This window comes from Athalia rosae, chromosome 1, assembly GCF_917208135.1.
Source record: "Athalia rosae chromosome 1, iyAthRosa1.1, whole genome shotgun sequence".
In the NCBI taxonomy this organism is placed as follows: domain Eukaryota; kingdom Metazoa; phylum Arthropoda; class Insecta; order Hymenoptera; family Athaliidae; genus Athalia; species Athalia rosae.
In genome coordinates, this window is record NC_064026.1 from 1,657,662 (window position 1) to 1,672,144 (window position 14,483).

Here is a 14,483-nt window from a genome sequence, read left to right on the forward strand (position 1 = left end):
AAAAGTAGTGCCTGCAGCTGCGGTCTAATCAAATCATCGATCAATCATTCAATCAATCGACGATCGTGTCTATAATAATTATCAACGCCGCAGGCTCCACAGTCTGCGCGGTTAGAGGGCAAATCGTTTCTCCGGCAAAAAAACTTTTTCTTTCACGCGTATAATGTGCTCGTCATTATCTTCCTATCTTCATCTCATACTCAAGCTCCATGTTCCTCCTCTCTGTTGCTCTTCTAGCTAACAATATATTCATGTAATATATCCTGTATTACATTTACATTCGAGAAGTCAGAGGCCGTAAATATTTCTTTCTTCACAACTCCGGGTCAATGAGAAAAATTTTATTCCAATCTATCTCTAAGTACCTTGACGCCCATGATTGAGGATTTAAAGAACATCCAACTGATCAAAAGGAACGAAGAAGAAAAAAAAAGTACAGAAATTATTAACAAACGAAAATAATCACTTCAAACGTTGGATAATATTTGAGAAAAAGAAAAAAAAAAAAAACGAAAAAACGAAGTGGTTCGGGAAGGGGTAGTGGAGGAGGATATGCATTATATCGAGAAATATAGACGTAAAAAAATTAATTCACGTATTTTTTTTTTTTTTTTGCTTTTTTTTACATGTAAATAAAAATCAGATTATATTTACGTCAACAATTAATTACAAAAAGAATTTCGCGTATACAAATTACAAAAGAATTACATCGAAATAAAAAATCTATATCCATATATATATTATTATATCTTTTTATTCTGGTTTTTTTCCTTTTTTTTTTTTCTTTCCTTCACTTCATTATATTATTTATTATTAATATTATCATTATCATTATTATGATTATTATTATTCTCGCGCTTCAAAGTTGATAATCGCTTCGTAATTAATTCTTTTCATACATATATATATTAGGTATATAACACGCTGCATTCATGTGTGTACATATATACGTTAAATGATGTTAAATATGCATGTTTGTATCATAGGTAACAAAAAAAAAAAAAAATAATTTATAATAATTCCTTACAGTATATTATTTTGTTTATCTTCCTCTTTTTCAATTGAGGAACTCTTAAAGTTTTTTGTTTTATTTTTTCAAGTATTTGAATTTTTTCTTTTGAACGTTTTAATTTTTTTTCTCTCCTTCTCTATACAAGTATAACAAACAGCGGGTAGGAACGTGTGATTTGAAAATTGAAGTAAAAAAAAGCGAACAAAAAAACGGGCTAATGTAAGCGGGGGAAAAAATCAAATAAAATTAAAGAAAACAAATATTTTTAGGTGAGTAACGTAGTAGCGTAATAATTAATACAATTAAAGGTGTTTTTTTTTTTTTACTTTTTTTTATACTTTTTTTCTTTAATTCCTATACGAGTGTGTTTGTTTGGGCTTGACTAGTTGTCTCTATTCCTATCTTTCTATCATTCTCTCTTTCTCGCTCTTCCCATTCTTTTCCTCGATAATTCTGACGGTTAATCAATTTAATTACTCGTTTTATAGATGTTTATTTTTCATGCATTCCGGTTACGTTTTTGTTTTTTCTTGTTTACGGTCGACTGTCTCAAATACGGTTATTTCTCATCGTTTATCTTCTCTGACCAGCGAGCTATGCATACTTTTCTTTTTCCTTTCTTTTTCTCAACGCGGTATCGAATAATATTCAAGTTTCTTTACTGCAATAATCCTTATTTCCATAAATTCGTCATTTCTTAACCCTTAACCCTTAATCTTTATATACCTTAGGTATGCATATATGTATAGGCTCGTAAGCTTTCCATTTTTTTTTTTTTTTCGTGAATTCATAAATTGTGGTTATCATTGCACTACTCCCAGCTGCTTTTTCTTTTATTTATTTTTAATTATTATTTATTTAATTAATTTTTTTTTCTCTCTTCTTTTTTAACCTTTATTTAATCTTAACTAGATGATTTCCTTTTCTTTTTTTCCTACAGGTATATCATACGCCTTAGGTTTTACACATATACATATAATATAGATATATATTATATATATATTTTTTTTTCGTTCCACATAAATTTCATCATTATTATGCCATTATCGTTATTATTCTTATTATTACTCTTATCAGAATTATTGTTATTATTGTTTATTGTTATTATTATTATTATTACCATTCACAATTTAAATAAGATTCTCGTTTAATTACATTATTTAGTATTTTCTAGTGTTTTTCCTATTTATTCTATATCTGTCTTTGATAAAATTTCATTAGATTTTATTTCTTTTTTTTTGTTGAGTTTTTCTTTTTTTTTTTTTCTGTAATTAAATTAGTCTAAAACAGCACTTGTTCCTATGTATGTAATTCTATACTGATACATTCTTCTAAATAATGTTCGGCATTAATTTGCTGTATGCGAATGCTGAATTCTATGTTTTACATATGGTTTTATGTACATGCACAGAGTACACGTGATAATCTACGTAGGAAAAACATTTTTCAAATATATCCAATAATGGGTTGGTAGGCTTCGATATCGACAATTATATAGGATCAGAGATAGAAAGAGAGATTTCGTAAGAGGCAGATTCACGAAAGTGGGAAGAAGATAGAGAGAAAGAAAGAGAGAGAAAAAATTACACATCCACATGCGTTCGTCCTCTCGTGACTGTTATATTCAGGTAATAATTGCCAAAACCCCGATTCGATTTATTACTTCCTTACGACAAAAACCAAAAGAAAATAAAGTGAAAGATATAAAAAATAAAAATATATGAAAATAGAAAAAATGAAGGATTTCTTTATACAGGGGATTTTTTTTTTGCTTTTTCTTCTAATTTGCCTTTTTACCTCTTTACCATTTTCTAGCCTTTTATCACACTGATTATTTTGAATATTTCATTTTTTTTTCTTTTACTTTTGTTCCAAATTTCTTCTCTCCATACCTATATACCATACCATCAATTTTCCGCACGCGTGAATAATATGAAATATAATATACACGCGTTCTTTGGTATATGGAGATCTCTATGTAATAATATTAGTAGTAATAATGATCGTTACTAATCACAACAACAATAATGATAATAATAACAATAATAATAATGATAATAATACAGTAATACAATAATACGAAAATAATCGTAATCGTAATGATACAGTATGTAATGTAATAAATTAATGAACAAAGAAAACCGTTTTGCATATCATCACCCACAACGTTGTATCATTTTATACCTACAAGGATCGTTGGTCGAAACTTTGACCCGTATGTATAATCAATCTGATTAACGATGTGAAATGATTCTGTGCGTGTGAAAATCTTCGCATTTATTTATTAATTCATTTATCGACTAACATATAAATTGTTGTTTTTTTTTTCATTTCACTTCTCAAATGTATAATATATTATAATCACGAGTTTATTTAGCGCACAATTAACAAGAGAAATATATACATAATATATAATTATATATATATATTTAGGTATATATGGGTAGAGATAGACGTTATATAATTTAAATATATAATATAGGTAAAAATATTCAATATAAAAAAATAAAAATCATTTTTAATTCATGTCCTTGAAATAGTATAGTAGTACAGAGGTGCATTAGGTAGGTAGGTAGGTAGGTAGGTAGGTAGGTAGATAGGTAGGTATAGGTAGGTATGCAAGGTATGCTTTTTTCTTTCCTTTTTCAGTTATTATTCAGTTATTCATAGGCTAGGGCTAGGTGATGAATGAGGTGAGCAGGCATACTGGGCACCTACGATACGGATATTGTTATGTTCATACCTTAACCAAGCTATACTTCTACCAATTTTCTAATTATTTCTACATCTCTTAGTCATTCATGCACTATCACTTCATTTCTCTCTCTTTTTTTATTCTTTACCTCTTTTCCTATCTCCTCAATTAAACTACAGAGCATAATTCATTCATTTTTCATCAATTACTGTCTGAATTGGGAAAAGCAGATTCTCAAAAGCCATTTTCAGAGTCTCTTTCCATTCTGTCGTTTATCATTTTCATCGTATTATTATCATCGTCATCGTCACGAATACGTTTCATCTATACAATATTCATTGACCTGATCATTTTCGCGCGATAAAAATTGTTCGTTTGAATTTAGTTCTGGAATTATTTATCATTGTTTCCTCGATTATTTTTCTTTTCTTTTTTTGCATCTTACTTTTCGTTCATTCTCTCTCCCTTGGCATTTTACACACGATACAAAAATTTTTGTTCAACGTTTTTTTTTCTGTTTTTTTTTTCTTTTTGATTTTTTTTTTTTTTTTTTTTTCCTTGCTTTTTGTATTATCGATGCGACGTTCCCTTTCTCAACTAAGATATTTAGACAAGAATATAACAGCGGTATAAAAAACTTTCAACACTCAAAAATACAAATCTATTGTAAATGACTACGATATTAATGTGTTTTTTTTGTTGCTTTTTTTCTTTTCTTCGTCATTCGATATTAAATAATCAATATTGTTATTAATATTTTTATTATTATTAAAATTATCGATATTACCATTATTATTTTTTTCATTTATTTATTTATTTAATTTTTTTTTTCGTGCAATTAGTACCTAATTCAATTAAGTTTAAGGTTGGTTTATATATATTAGATATAATCATTTAATGTTATTATATAATATATATATTTATATATATTAGTATTTATGTAATTATATTATGCTTTATCACACATATTACAAAGGAGGTGAAATCACACCTAACATATTATTTATTATTATTAATATCATTATTATTATTTATTATTTTTTTTCACACGTGGCATTATATAAATATGTATATATTTATACGCGCATATACACGTGAAACGTTTACATGTATGTATGAATATATTTTTATATAAATGGACCATCATTGAAATGACTCGTCTAGTGGGATGAAATATTTCGGTTGCAGGAAACGGGTAATGAAAGGGACTATAAGAAATACATATACTTATGTATATATCGTTATATGAAGTATACAAAATAAAATCGGGTTATTTTACTATTTTTAACATCGTTCGATGTATCGACACAATTGTTATTAAATATATTCGTGGGAAAATTGAAGTGATGATGAAATTCTGGTAACGTTATGCGAACAATGAATATTACAGTTAATTAATCTGTCAATCGATATGATATAACAACTACGCGATTCGAACATCCTATCGAAACTCAAGTAACAGTTAAAAAAAAAAGTAAATTAAAAATGAAAATTCGAAGAAAACGCCGTTTACGAAAAATACAGGGGCGACGGAACCGAATGGGGTATGATCGACGTAATATACGTGGAAAGTCGGGAATGGGATTATAAACGGATACACACACACATTGCCTAAGTTCCGATCACGATCGATCAGAGTTATAATAATAGGTGCTATGATAATAGGGTGTTGCTAAATATAAACTGTAGCTAGTTTAATTGTTTCATTGAATTAGAAAAAAATGACATTTTTTTTCGCTTTTTGTTCTTTTTTTTTTTCTTTTTTTTAATTTTTTATCTTTATTACCATTTCAAGTTTTAAGTTTTATATGATGGGAACACCGTTAATACAACGCTCTATATAAAGATGTAAAAATTGAGTGACACCGCGGGAATATATAAGCTACACATACACCCATCTTTAGTTATAATTTTTTTTAAGTTCTTTTTTCAGTTTTTTCATTTGTTAATTTAGATTAATTTATATTTGTATGTTGCGTATGCGTTTCTCGCTTGTCGTTTTTAGTGTTTGTATTTTATATGTGTTGTGTATCTATGTGTACGCGTGTGTGTATTTTTTTGTCTTTAAATTACAAAAATTTGTCTAGAAAATGTTGGTATATATTTTGCTTTGTTGAAGTTATTATTGTGTTATTATTATTACAATAGAATAATACTACTATATATACCTTCTATATATATAATATGCATATATACATATATGTATATATTCAAATTGCAGATATATACATAGATATATATTAGATTTTATATAGTTAATAGATTTAGGTGAAATTGGTACCTAGTTAAGTTTGCTACAATTATTTTATTTTTACTTCATTTCATTTCATTTATTTATTCGTTTGTTTAATTCATTCGTCTGTGTGTATTTGAGAATTTATGCCTAATATGAATTTTCCTATATTACACATACAGCTGTGTATACATATAAATATTCATTTATTGTATAATTCGTGTATGCATAATATTTTTTTAATTTGTTTTATATATCAATGTATATATATATATATATGTATATTAATACGCCGCACGCGCTTGTCCATCGAAGCTTTTGAAAACCTTTTTCTATATGTATATATACACATACATATAGCGACCAGTATTACTATATCGTTATTATATAATATATAGCGACGTTCAATAACACAAACGTACTATCTATATATATTTATATATACACGTACACGAGGTCAAGCCTGATGCAGCGTTGAAATTGGACTAACTAAACGTTCCGTTAAAAGTTTCCTTATCGTTTTGCGACATTTTTCCTTTTTTCTATTCTCCGTCGTCGACTTTGTGTTCTTTGCCAAATTTAATTTATTTAGAATATAGTTTTTGTTACTTTTTTATTATATTTTAAATTTATATCATATGGGTTTCGTATGTATAATTATGTTATGATAATTAGTCAGCGGACGAAAACCACATCACCGCACATTATCTATAATCATCCATTCACAAATGAATTCGTTACCTATACACCTATAACTACTACTCATAATCATCACGCGCGTTACATTATAATATCTAGATATATAAATCGCGTTGAAATTTTTTTTTTTTCCATTCCATCAAATCAATCGATCAATCGACTCCTCGTCATTGACGTATACGTGGATATCAATGCCACATACATCGGAAAAATTCTCTGCCGATTCCTCATATATACACATAAATGTATTCGTTATTCGCATCCAACTCCGACTAGGGTTTACACATAGGTCAGTAAGTTTATCTATTTATTTAATGGTTTTGCTTTTTCATTTTTCTATCATTCATTTTTCTATAATAATTAATTCTCGTCGTTTTCAGGTACCCACCCAATCTATGATAGTACGATCAGTGATGTTGTATTTCAGTTTTTATTCATTTAGTTTATTCATTTTCGGTGAAAAAAAAATGATCAGCATTTCAATCTATATATTTTAGATGGAACGAGCTCCTAAGTTGGTTTCGCATAATAAATAAAACGAACGCTGCACGTTTGGATGTTATCGCTTACGGGGTATTACGGATAACTCGGTAAGTGTGAAGAGCGGCATATAGTGAAATTGATGATATTTGTGTGTATTGTTTACGCGAAATGCAGTCAATTATATTTTCGTCGTTTATATATACCGATGCAACGACGACGAGGTATAGGTGAATCTTTATATACATAAAATAGACCAAAAAAATAAATATTTATGGAAGATTATTCATCTCTTCGCATATGCTATGTGTTTTATATAGGTAGGTATAGTACGATGAGGGGTAATAGAATTAGTGATGGGATATCAGATAGTATATAGATATAAGGGGTGAAATCTTCGATTTTTTCCTTTCTTTTTTTTGTCGATAGTGTAATATTTATAGAATATATATTATGTGTATACTATATACACGTGTATGTATATAAAACTGTTATTAATTAGTTATTTATAATTTGAACTACGCTTGCGTTATTTGATTATATACACCGAGAAGTTGATTTAATTTTATTCGTCTTATTTTTTGTTTTTCCTTTGCCTTTTTCTTTCCCTTTTGTTCGCTTATACATACATATATATGTATAGATAGTTGGGGTAAACAGGTATACAGGTATACAGGTATACATTTTTACTACACGGATTTTTCTAAGATCAGTATATAAGTTCACGAACATACCGATCGAATATAAAAATTTTTAAGTCACTCCATATTATTTACGAATTTACAAGTACGTTCGGTATTGAAGTTAAAATATCAAATGCAAATCTTGAAGAATATACTGGAAAACCGATCGAACGACGGGTACTTTTTTTTACATCGTATCTAATTGTAAGTATAAAAGTGGAGGACTGAACTGCATCATTCTTCGGATAATTAATGGATAAAATATGATAAAAATATAATTGATATCGATTCTGTCGCGACAAAATTAGTCGCTCGTTATTCAAAACTAATTAAGAGGATTAGACTGGAGAAAACAGTTTGGTTTGTACGGATGCAGCAAGAGGCATCGGCAGAGAATCGATAACCACCGTCGCACGCTCCTTCCAACACATCCGCATATATTGTGTGGGTGGATGTAAAATTACGACATTTTGTTCTCCCCTTTGCAGAAGTAGGTTTATAACGTATAGCTGCTACTGCCGTTGTTGCTTCTTCTGCTGATGCATTGCAATGGTACCTTCGTGACCCCGTATATATATATATACATATAATTCATTTAATATATATAAATGTATATGGTAAATCACCGCTAAACCGACCAGCGCGCCTGTGCTGCATGCAGTTTCATACCCCTTGTGTATATAGCGTGTATATAATCGCGTGAATTCCTATTATATCGGATGAATATTTAATTTTGGTTAATTTATTCATTAAATTTTATTTTCAACTGCGAAACGCGTTTACATACGCGGATATACCCGATATTAATTTTTACCTATCATATAAGGTTTTTTTTATCCCTTCTTCTTCTCCTTCTTTATCATCATCATCATATAAATCTGCATTTGCAATCCGCGTTTTACGGTAATTAATTCTTCATTTATTTAATTATTTATTCAATTAATTATACATTTATCGCATTTTTTTTTTTTAATATTCCTATTCATTATTCTTTTTTTTTTTCTAACAACGTCAGATGTAATTACAATCCAACCCTTTACCATTGCCTTTACCCTTTTTATTAAAATCTCACAGCTATAATCATAGAAACTGACTGCTGCGCACGTTTTCGTCGCTGTCCGTCACTTCCGTTAGGTTTCATCATTTACGAATAGTCATTTAGCTTTCATCATTGTTTTTATTTTTTCCCCATTTTTTTTTTATCAGAGAAACGCGCTGTTTCAGGTGTTTAGTTTATCGCGCTCATTCTTGCCTCGAGACTTATGCATTTTCTCATTTCATTTTCACTTTCCCTCTCTCTTTTCCCTAATTCAATATCTTCATATTTGTTTTTTTTTTTCATATAATTCAAATATAATCCGGTCTTATTTCGCAATGGAGAATTGTGCTCATTCTGAGGAAAAAGTAAGAACCCACTGTAACTTTCGGCATATCATCCGCTTATCTAACAAAATCTTTGGATTACATGCAATCAACGAATATAAACGGATCACCGAGGCTCATAACGAGTCACAACGACCCCTTGTTCATAAATATATATATTTTTTAAATAATCGAAAACAAAGAAAGTATTTCAAATCAAGTATAAAAAAGAAAAAAAAAAAAAAAAGAAATTATTTTTTCCTACTTATGAAAATGATTCGCACGATTCTAAATCCCGCGTATAGTATTTAATATTATTATAAATTCTAGGGACTTGACTCGATGCTTTTCCTTTTCATTCATATTTGTTATAACATACTTCTTCGGTGCACTGCTGTACTTGTTTCTTTTTTTTTTTTTTTTTGTGTTTTCTTTGTTGTTCGGAGGTTACTCATTCTCGCTATACACACTGTACCGGGTGGCAATATGTCAACTCAGTGGGTGATATTCATTACCAAAGTGCAGCTAATTTGAGAGTTAATTTTAATTCTGATCGGTGTACCGACCCATCGCTTACTATCAGTTGCATAGATGTATAAATATATAATAATATTGTATTAATTATATTCATAACACTGAGCAGCTGTTGCAGACATTAACCCCCTTTTAAAACATGCGGCATTTAATTAATCAGCCCCCGCAGTAGTGTAACCTGAATATTATTAGCGTTACGATATTCTTTCCTTTGTTTCTATCTTTGTGGTTATTTTGTTTCATTGTATTTTTCTCGCTTTTTTTTTTTTTTGCGTATTCTCATTTTCAATGGGACTATCGAGGTCCTTATTATATCGTGTAACGAGCGGTGCACATGTTTTAAGTCTAAGGTATATACTACTTGGTAAGTACCCACAAGACGTGTATGTAACAAATAATAAATATCCTTCGGGATTACCTCGTTTCATATATACGCGTATAGAATATACATAAATATTGCGTTCATATCGTATAATATATCTATATATTACCTATGTATATAAAAAAAAGGAACGACGACAAATAAAACGCTACTTCGATCATGTGATAAATTATCTGTAAACCGCAACGCGATTTATAAAGATTACGGATTTACAGAATACAGATTACAGAATTTACCTGTTTATCTCTATAGCCTCGACGATACCTCTAATCAATCTCCTCCGGCTAATTCTTTGAACTGCTCTCTAAGATTTCAACGTCGTTGTCCAGCAGCAGTTTTCATCTCTTCAGCAGCACCATACCGCGATGATAATCCTCAGCTGATTAAAATGTAAGTAAGGGGTCTTTCGTCGTCCGGTCCACGCAATAGTTTTACACATCGGTTGAATGCGAGACGGAAGGGGATGGATGTTCATATGTCGTTGTTTTGTGGCTAGTGGCGCGTTTTCCTCTCATTTTCTTTCATTTCTTGTTGTCTCTTTGTTTTTCTTCAAACGGTTGTTGAATGTTTTTTTGTTTTTTTTTTTTCTTTAGTTTTGTTTTAGTGTTGCTGCAGTATACGTAATATTCGTAGTAGTACTAGTAGTAGCAGTAGTAGTAGTAGTAGTATAGTAGTAGTATAGTAGTAGTAGTATTGGTAGGGTGTAAGGTGTTGTAGTAGTTAATTAGCTAGTGCCGCGAGATTATCAGCCGCGGTGCGACCTCCTTAACGTAGTTGGGGTTAACACCAGCGGAAAGGAACTGTGCGTGGTCTGTCGGCACCCTCCTTAACCAACGGCTTGTGGAATTCTCGACCTGGCCGAGAGTGAATCGTTGCCCAACATTGTTCGCAGTAATACTGAAATGTTAAGAAAAGAAAAATAATAATGATAATAAAAAAAAAAAAACGAATGGGAAGGAAAAAAAGTAAAACGATGACCGAACCGAATCATCCCCACGAATTTTTATTGGATGAAATAACGTTGAATGTGAAATAACTCACCTGGAGACACGTAACGTTGGCGCAGAAAAAGGGAGCAAATTTTCCACCGCATCGTTGACCCTGGCACTCGTCGCACATCTGATCATCCAGAACGTACGGCTTTACCTCGACCTAGATAAATGGTCAATAGGATTCGTTACTTATCCAACCTAATTCTCATAATTGTATTATATAGGTATAACGCTCTCTATTTGCGCGTCGTTAAGTCGCCACCTCGTACGCTAGTTTACATGTAGGTATATATAACTATTACGGGTGTGGATTTCCCGGGATTTAAACTTGGGAAGAAAATTAAATAAATGTGATTGGTCCGTTTTTTTTTTTTTTTATTTCTCGTCTTTTCTATCGAATGATATTTCTGTTGAAAGTATAGACGAACCCTTTTGTCGATATCGCCGTGCTGCAGCTGAACGAATCTTGCCGAAATGGCAGCTATGTAGCTCTGTTGATTACTGAAGGCAACCCTCCCGGCGCCCTTCGGGTACTTCAGTTCCGGATCGGTGTCGATTCCAGCATAGCAAACCCCGCCGTAAAGTCGGTCCATGATCATCGCGAGTTCGACTGCTTTTAGCGGTCGAGGTACGCCTCCGACGAATACCGTCTTTCTCGGATCCAGTGGCATTGACGCGTCCAAAACAAAATCCGCATCGCCCAAACGCCACGGTCGAATTTGTACTGGCTTGTCTTTGATCGTTGGCGAACTCACGCATAGATAAAGTTTGTCATCGTCTTGAATACAAGCGTCGATTAGCTGCTGCACCGACGACTCGTCCTACGAAATAAATGTAAGCGTCATAAATCCAATGGGATCGGGGCACATTTCGCTTACGACCGCGTGTATTCGACTACTCGTTCGTTCATTTTATTTATTTCAATCTACCTGGAAGAGCAGAAAGGCGTATCCTTTCGGCGGAAAGTAAGATTTGCTCTCCGCTTTGTGTGGCCAATCAACGACGAGCGGTCCGAAGCGACGGAAGCTGGCTGTGATTTCGTCTGTCGAAAGAGAAAATGAGAGAAAAAATGATATAAAATCAATAAACAAAAATGAGAAAACCAATCGATTAATTCAGGGCGTGGATATTGAAAGATTTGATGAAATTCACGTGAATATCGATATCGTTGAAATTGACAAAATTTCTTCTCGTCTAACTAATAAATAAACTTTCTTTGAATAAAATTAAGTTTACGTAATTCGCCTGAATATTCTCGCTCGATGTTCGAACGTTGATACTGTAATTTTCAATTTAAATTACGCGTCATGCGTCCGACCATACTACGAATCCCACTTTGCAGTTAAAATATTTAATTGTAAACGTCGGTAAGCATTCAACGTTTCCCTCTTCAACGTGTACTCGTCATATAATCCTCTTATCAGCAGCCATTGATCGAAAACAACTGCGGCATGCTACTGCATAATTATTTCATACAAGACCGCAAAGTTTTCCGCCAGCTGAGCAGAAAAGCTACGAGCAAAATTGAATTAATTTACATTCCCATTCGGATCCGAGGTCTCTCTCTCTACCGACGTTTGAACGTAAAGAAAAGCCTACCCATTCACCGCTCAACGCATTTAATCTAAAGACATACATATGCATGTTGGAAAAAATGAAGAGCGGACGGGGTCAACGAACCTTCGTCGATATCTGGAGGAAGTCCGCCGACGAAAACCTTTCTGGAAAATCGTTCCCCAGTTTCACTACCCTGGCTGTGCGGACTGCTACGGCTAGGAGATGAAAGCGGTGCTACCTGAGGTGCCGTCATTCCACCCCCAACACCGACGCTCACTCCGACACCAACGTTGACTCCGACCCCGCCATCCAGTTGACCGGCGGATGCCGGGTCTTCCAGGAGGGTACCGCTCTGTTCCTCGAGACTCGGGAAAAACGGCGATTTGCCTGGAACATGAGAAAAAAGGAAATCGGTCAGTTTTTTATACCGATCGAAGCGATCCAGAGGAATATTTCGTTCACGCGGAACGTTGCGAGGGTTTCCGTTTCTCGTCCCGCGTTCGGCGATCGATGAGATGATTTTTATCGATCGATCCTTTCGATGGTTGACGACGATGATTGCGGATGCTGAAATACTGGGGACTTACTGTATCGCCTTTTGATAGGGAATCTCGCTCTTCGGATGAAAGTAGCCATATCTATACTTTTCCAACGGATTAATCAATTCACGCGAATAATATATTATTCAAATAAACCGAAAGTTTAATATCGCACGTACCGAGCACGCTATAGCTGATTATTTTAACGTTGCTAAGGTAACAAGAAGTTAGCAACGGGTAAAAACAAACAAATATAGAAAACAAGCTCACGTTGTGTTTCAAATCATCGCTACGCGCGACGCTCGCAAACCAATTTGATTCGCATCCCATAAAATTCGTCACGCATGGATTCTGTTCCAGATTCGTTTGTTGGAGGAGAAAAAAATCCGAACACGTACGCCCCATTAATTTCGGCCCAGCCGCGCGCAGTCGATGGAAAACCGGTGTGATTATTATAAAAAAAGGGAAAAATTATGAATCAAAGATAAAGGGGGAGGGGGGGGGGATTTAATTGCGGGTTCAATGAGCGCGGATATGCAAAAACGCGAACTCCCGATTGAAGTATACAGAGGGTTCGAAAGAGCAGAAAGGAAAGAGAAAAGAGTCGTTCGTTTTTTGGCGATCAAAGACGCCACCAAACTAGGGGAACAAAAGACGATTAAAAATGTGCAAGTCGAGTTGAGCCGGAGTCGACTCGACCGGTCTTCCTGTCGGAGTCGAGATCAGAGAGTTAAAGACTGTAAAAGCGTCTCGCGGTCCGACTGACTGCCCTCGTCTTTGCTTCGACTGAAAGGGTGCTAAATCCCTCTTTTCATACCGACTAAAAATCCGAGCTTCCTGCGGAAAATTCACAGCCGACACCTCGATCGTATTTTTCGACGTTCTCGTCACCGCCGTACCGCCGACTTGTACGCGAGGAATAACGCAAGAAATGCCGAAGGCCCGCGACGTACGATACACAAGATACCTGAATGACCGAATATATTTATTGATTCGTTTCCCCCCACTTGAATGAAGAAACGAAGCAAACGTCGAGGTGCCTCGCGCCCTCGATATTGATCGGACGATGGGCATACCTATCTATCGAGTTTGACTTTGTCTCTAGGATATCGAAGCCCCGCATCATCGGGTTTTGTCGTACACCTACTCCTACGAGTAATTGTAACACCAGCTCTACGAGAAAACTTCGTGTGGGTAAAGGGAAGGGAAAAGAATTCGTGAAGCGATCCGGCGCTCCGTTTGAGGGAATATCGCTTCGTACGATCCGGACGATAAAATCTATATATATATAAGAGGTGTGAGTGAAGTTATGCAC

General features: G+C 33.4%; 1 protein-coding gene across 1 annotated transcript in view; it reads right to left on the reverse strand.

The window, feature by feature from the left end:
* Positions 1 to 1,139: 1,139 nt before the first annotated feature.
* The window catches only part of LOC105693413 (cytoplasmic polyadenylation element-binding protein 2), a 91,228-nt gene continuing 77,884 nt past the window's right edge, over positions 1,140 to 14,483 (reverse strand). Inside the window, exons 4-8 of the mRNA XM_012413313.3 lie at positions 12,753 to 13,016; positions 12,002 to 12,114; positions 11,501 to 11,893; positions 11,122 to 11,232; positions 1,140 to 10,977 (exon numbers count right to left, since the gene is read on the reverse strand). Coding sequence (XP_012268736.2) covers positions 10,861 to 10,977; positions 11,122 to 11,232; positions 11,501 to 11,893; positions 12,002 to 12,114; positions 12,753 to 13,016 — 998 coding nt within the window. The 3' untranslated portion in view covers positions 1,140 to 10,860. The remainder of the gene's footprint in view (positions 10,978 to 11,121; positions 11,233 to 11,500; positions 11,894 to 12,001; positions 12,115 to 12,752; positions 13,017 to 14,483) is intronic.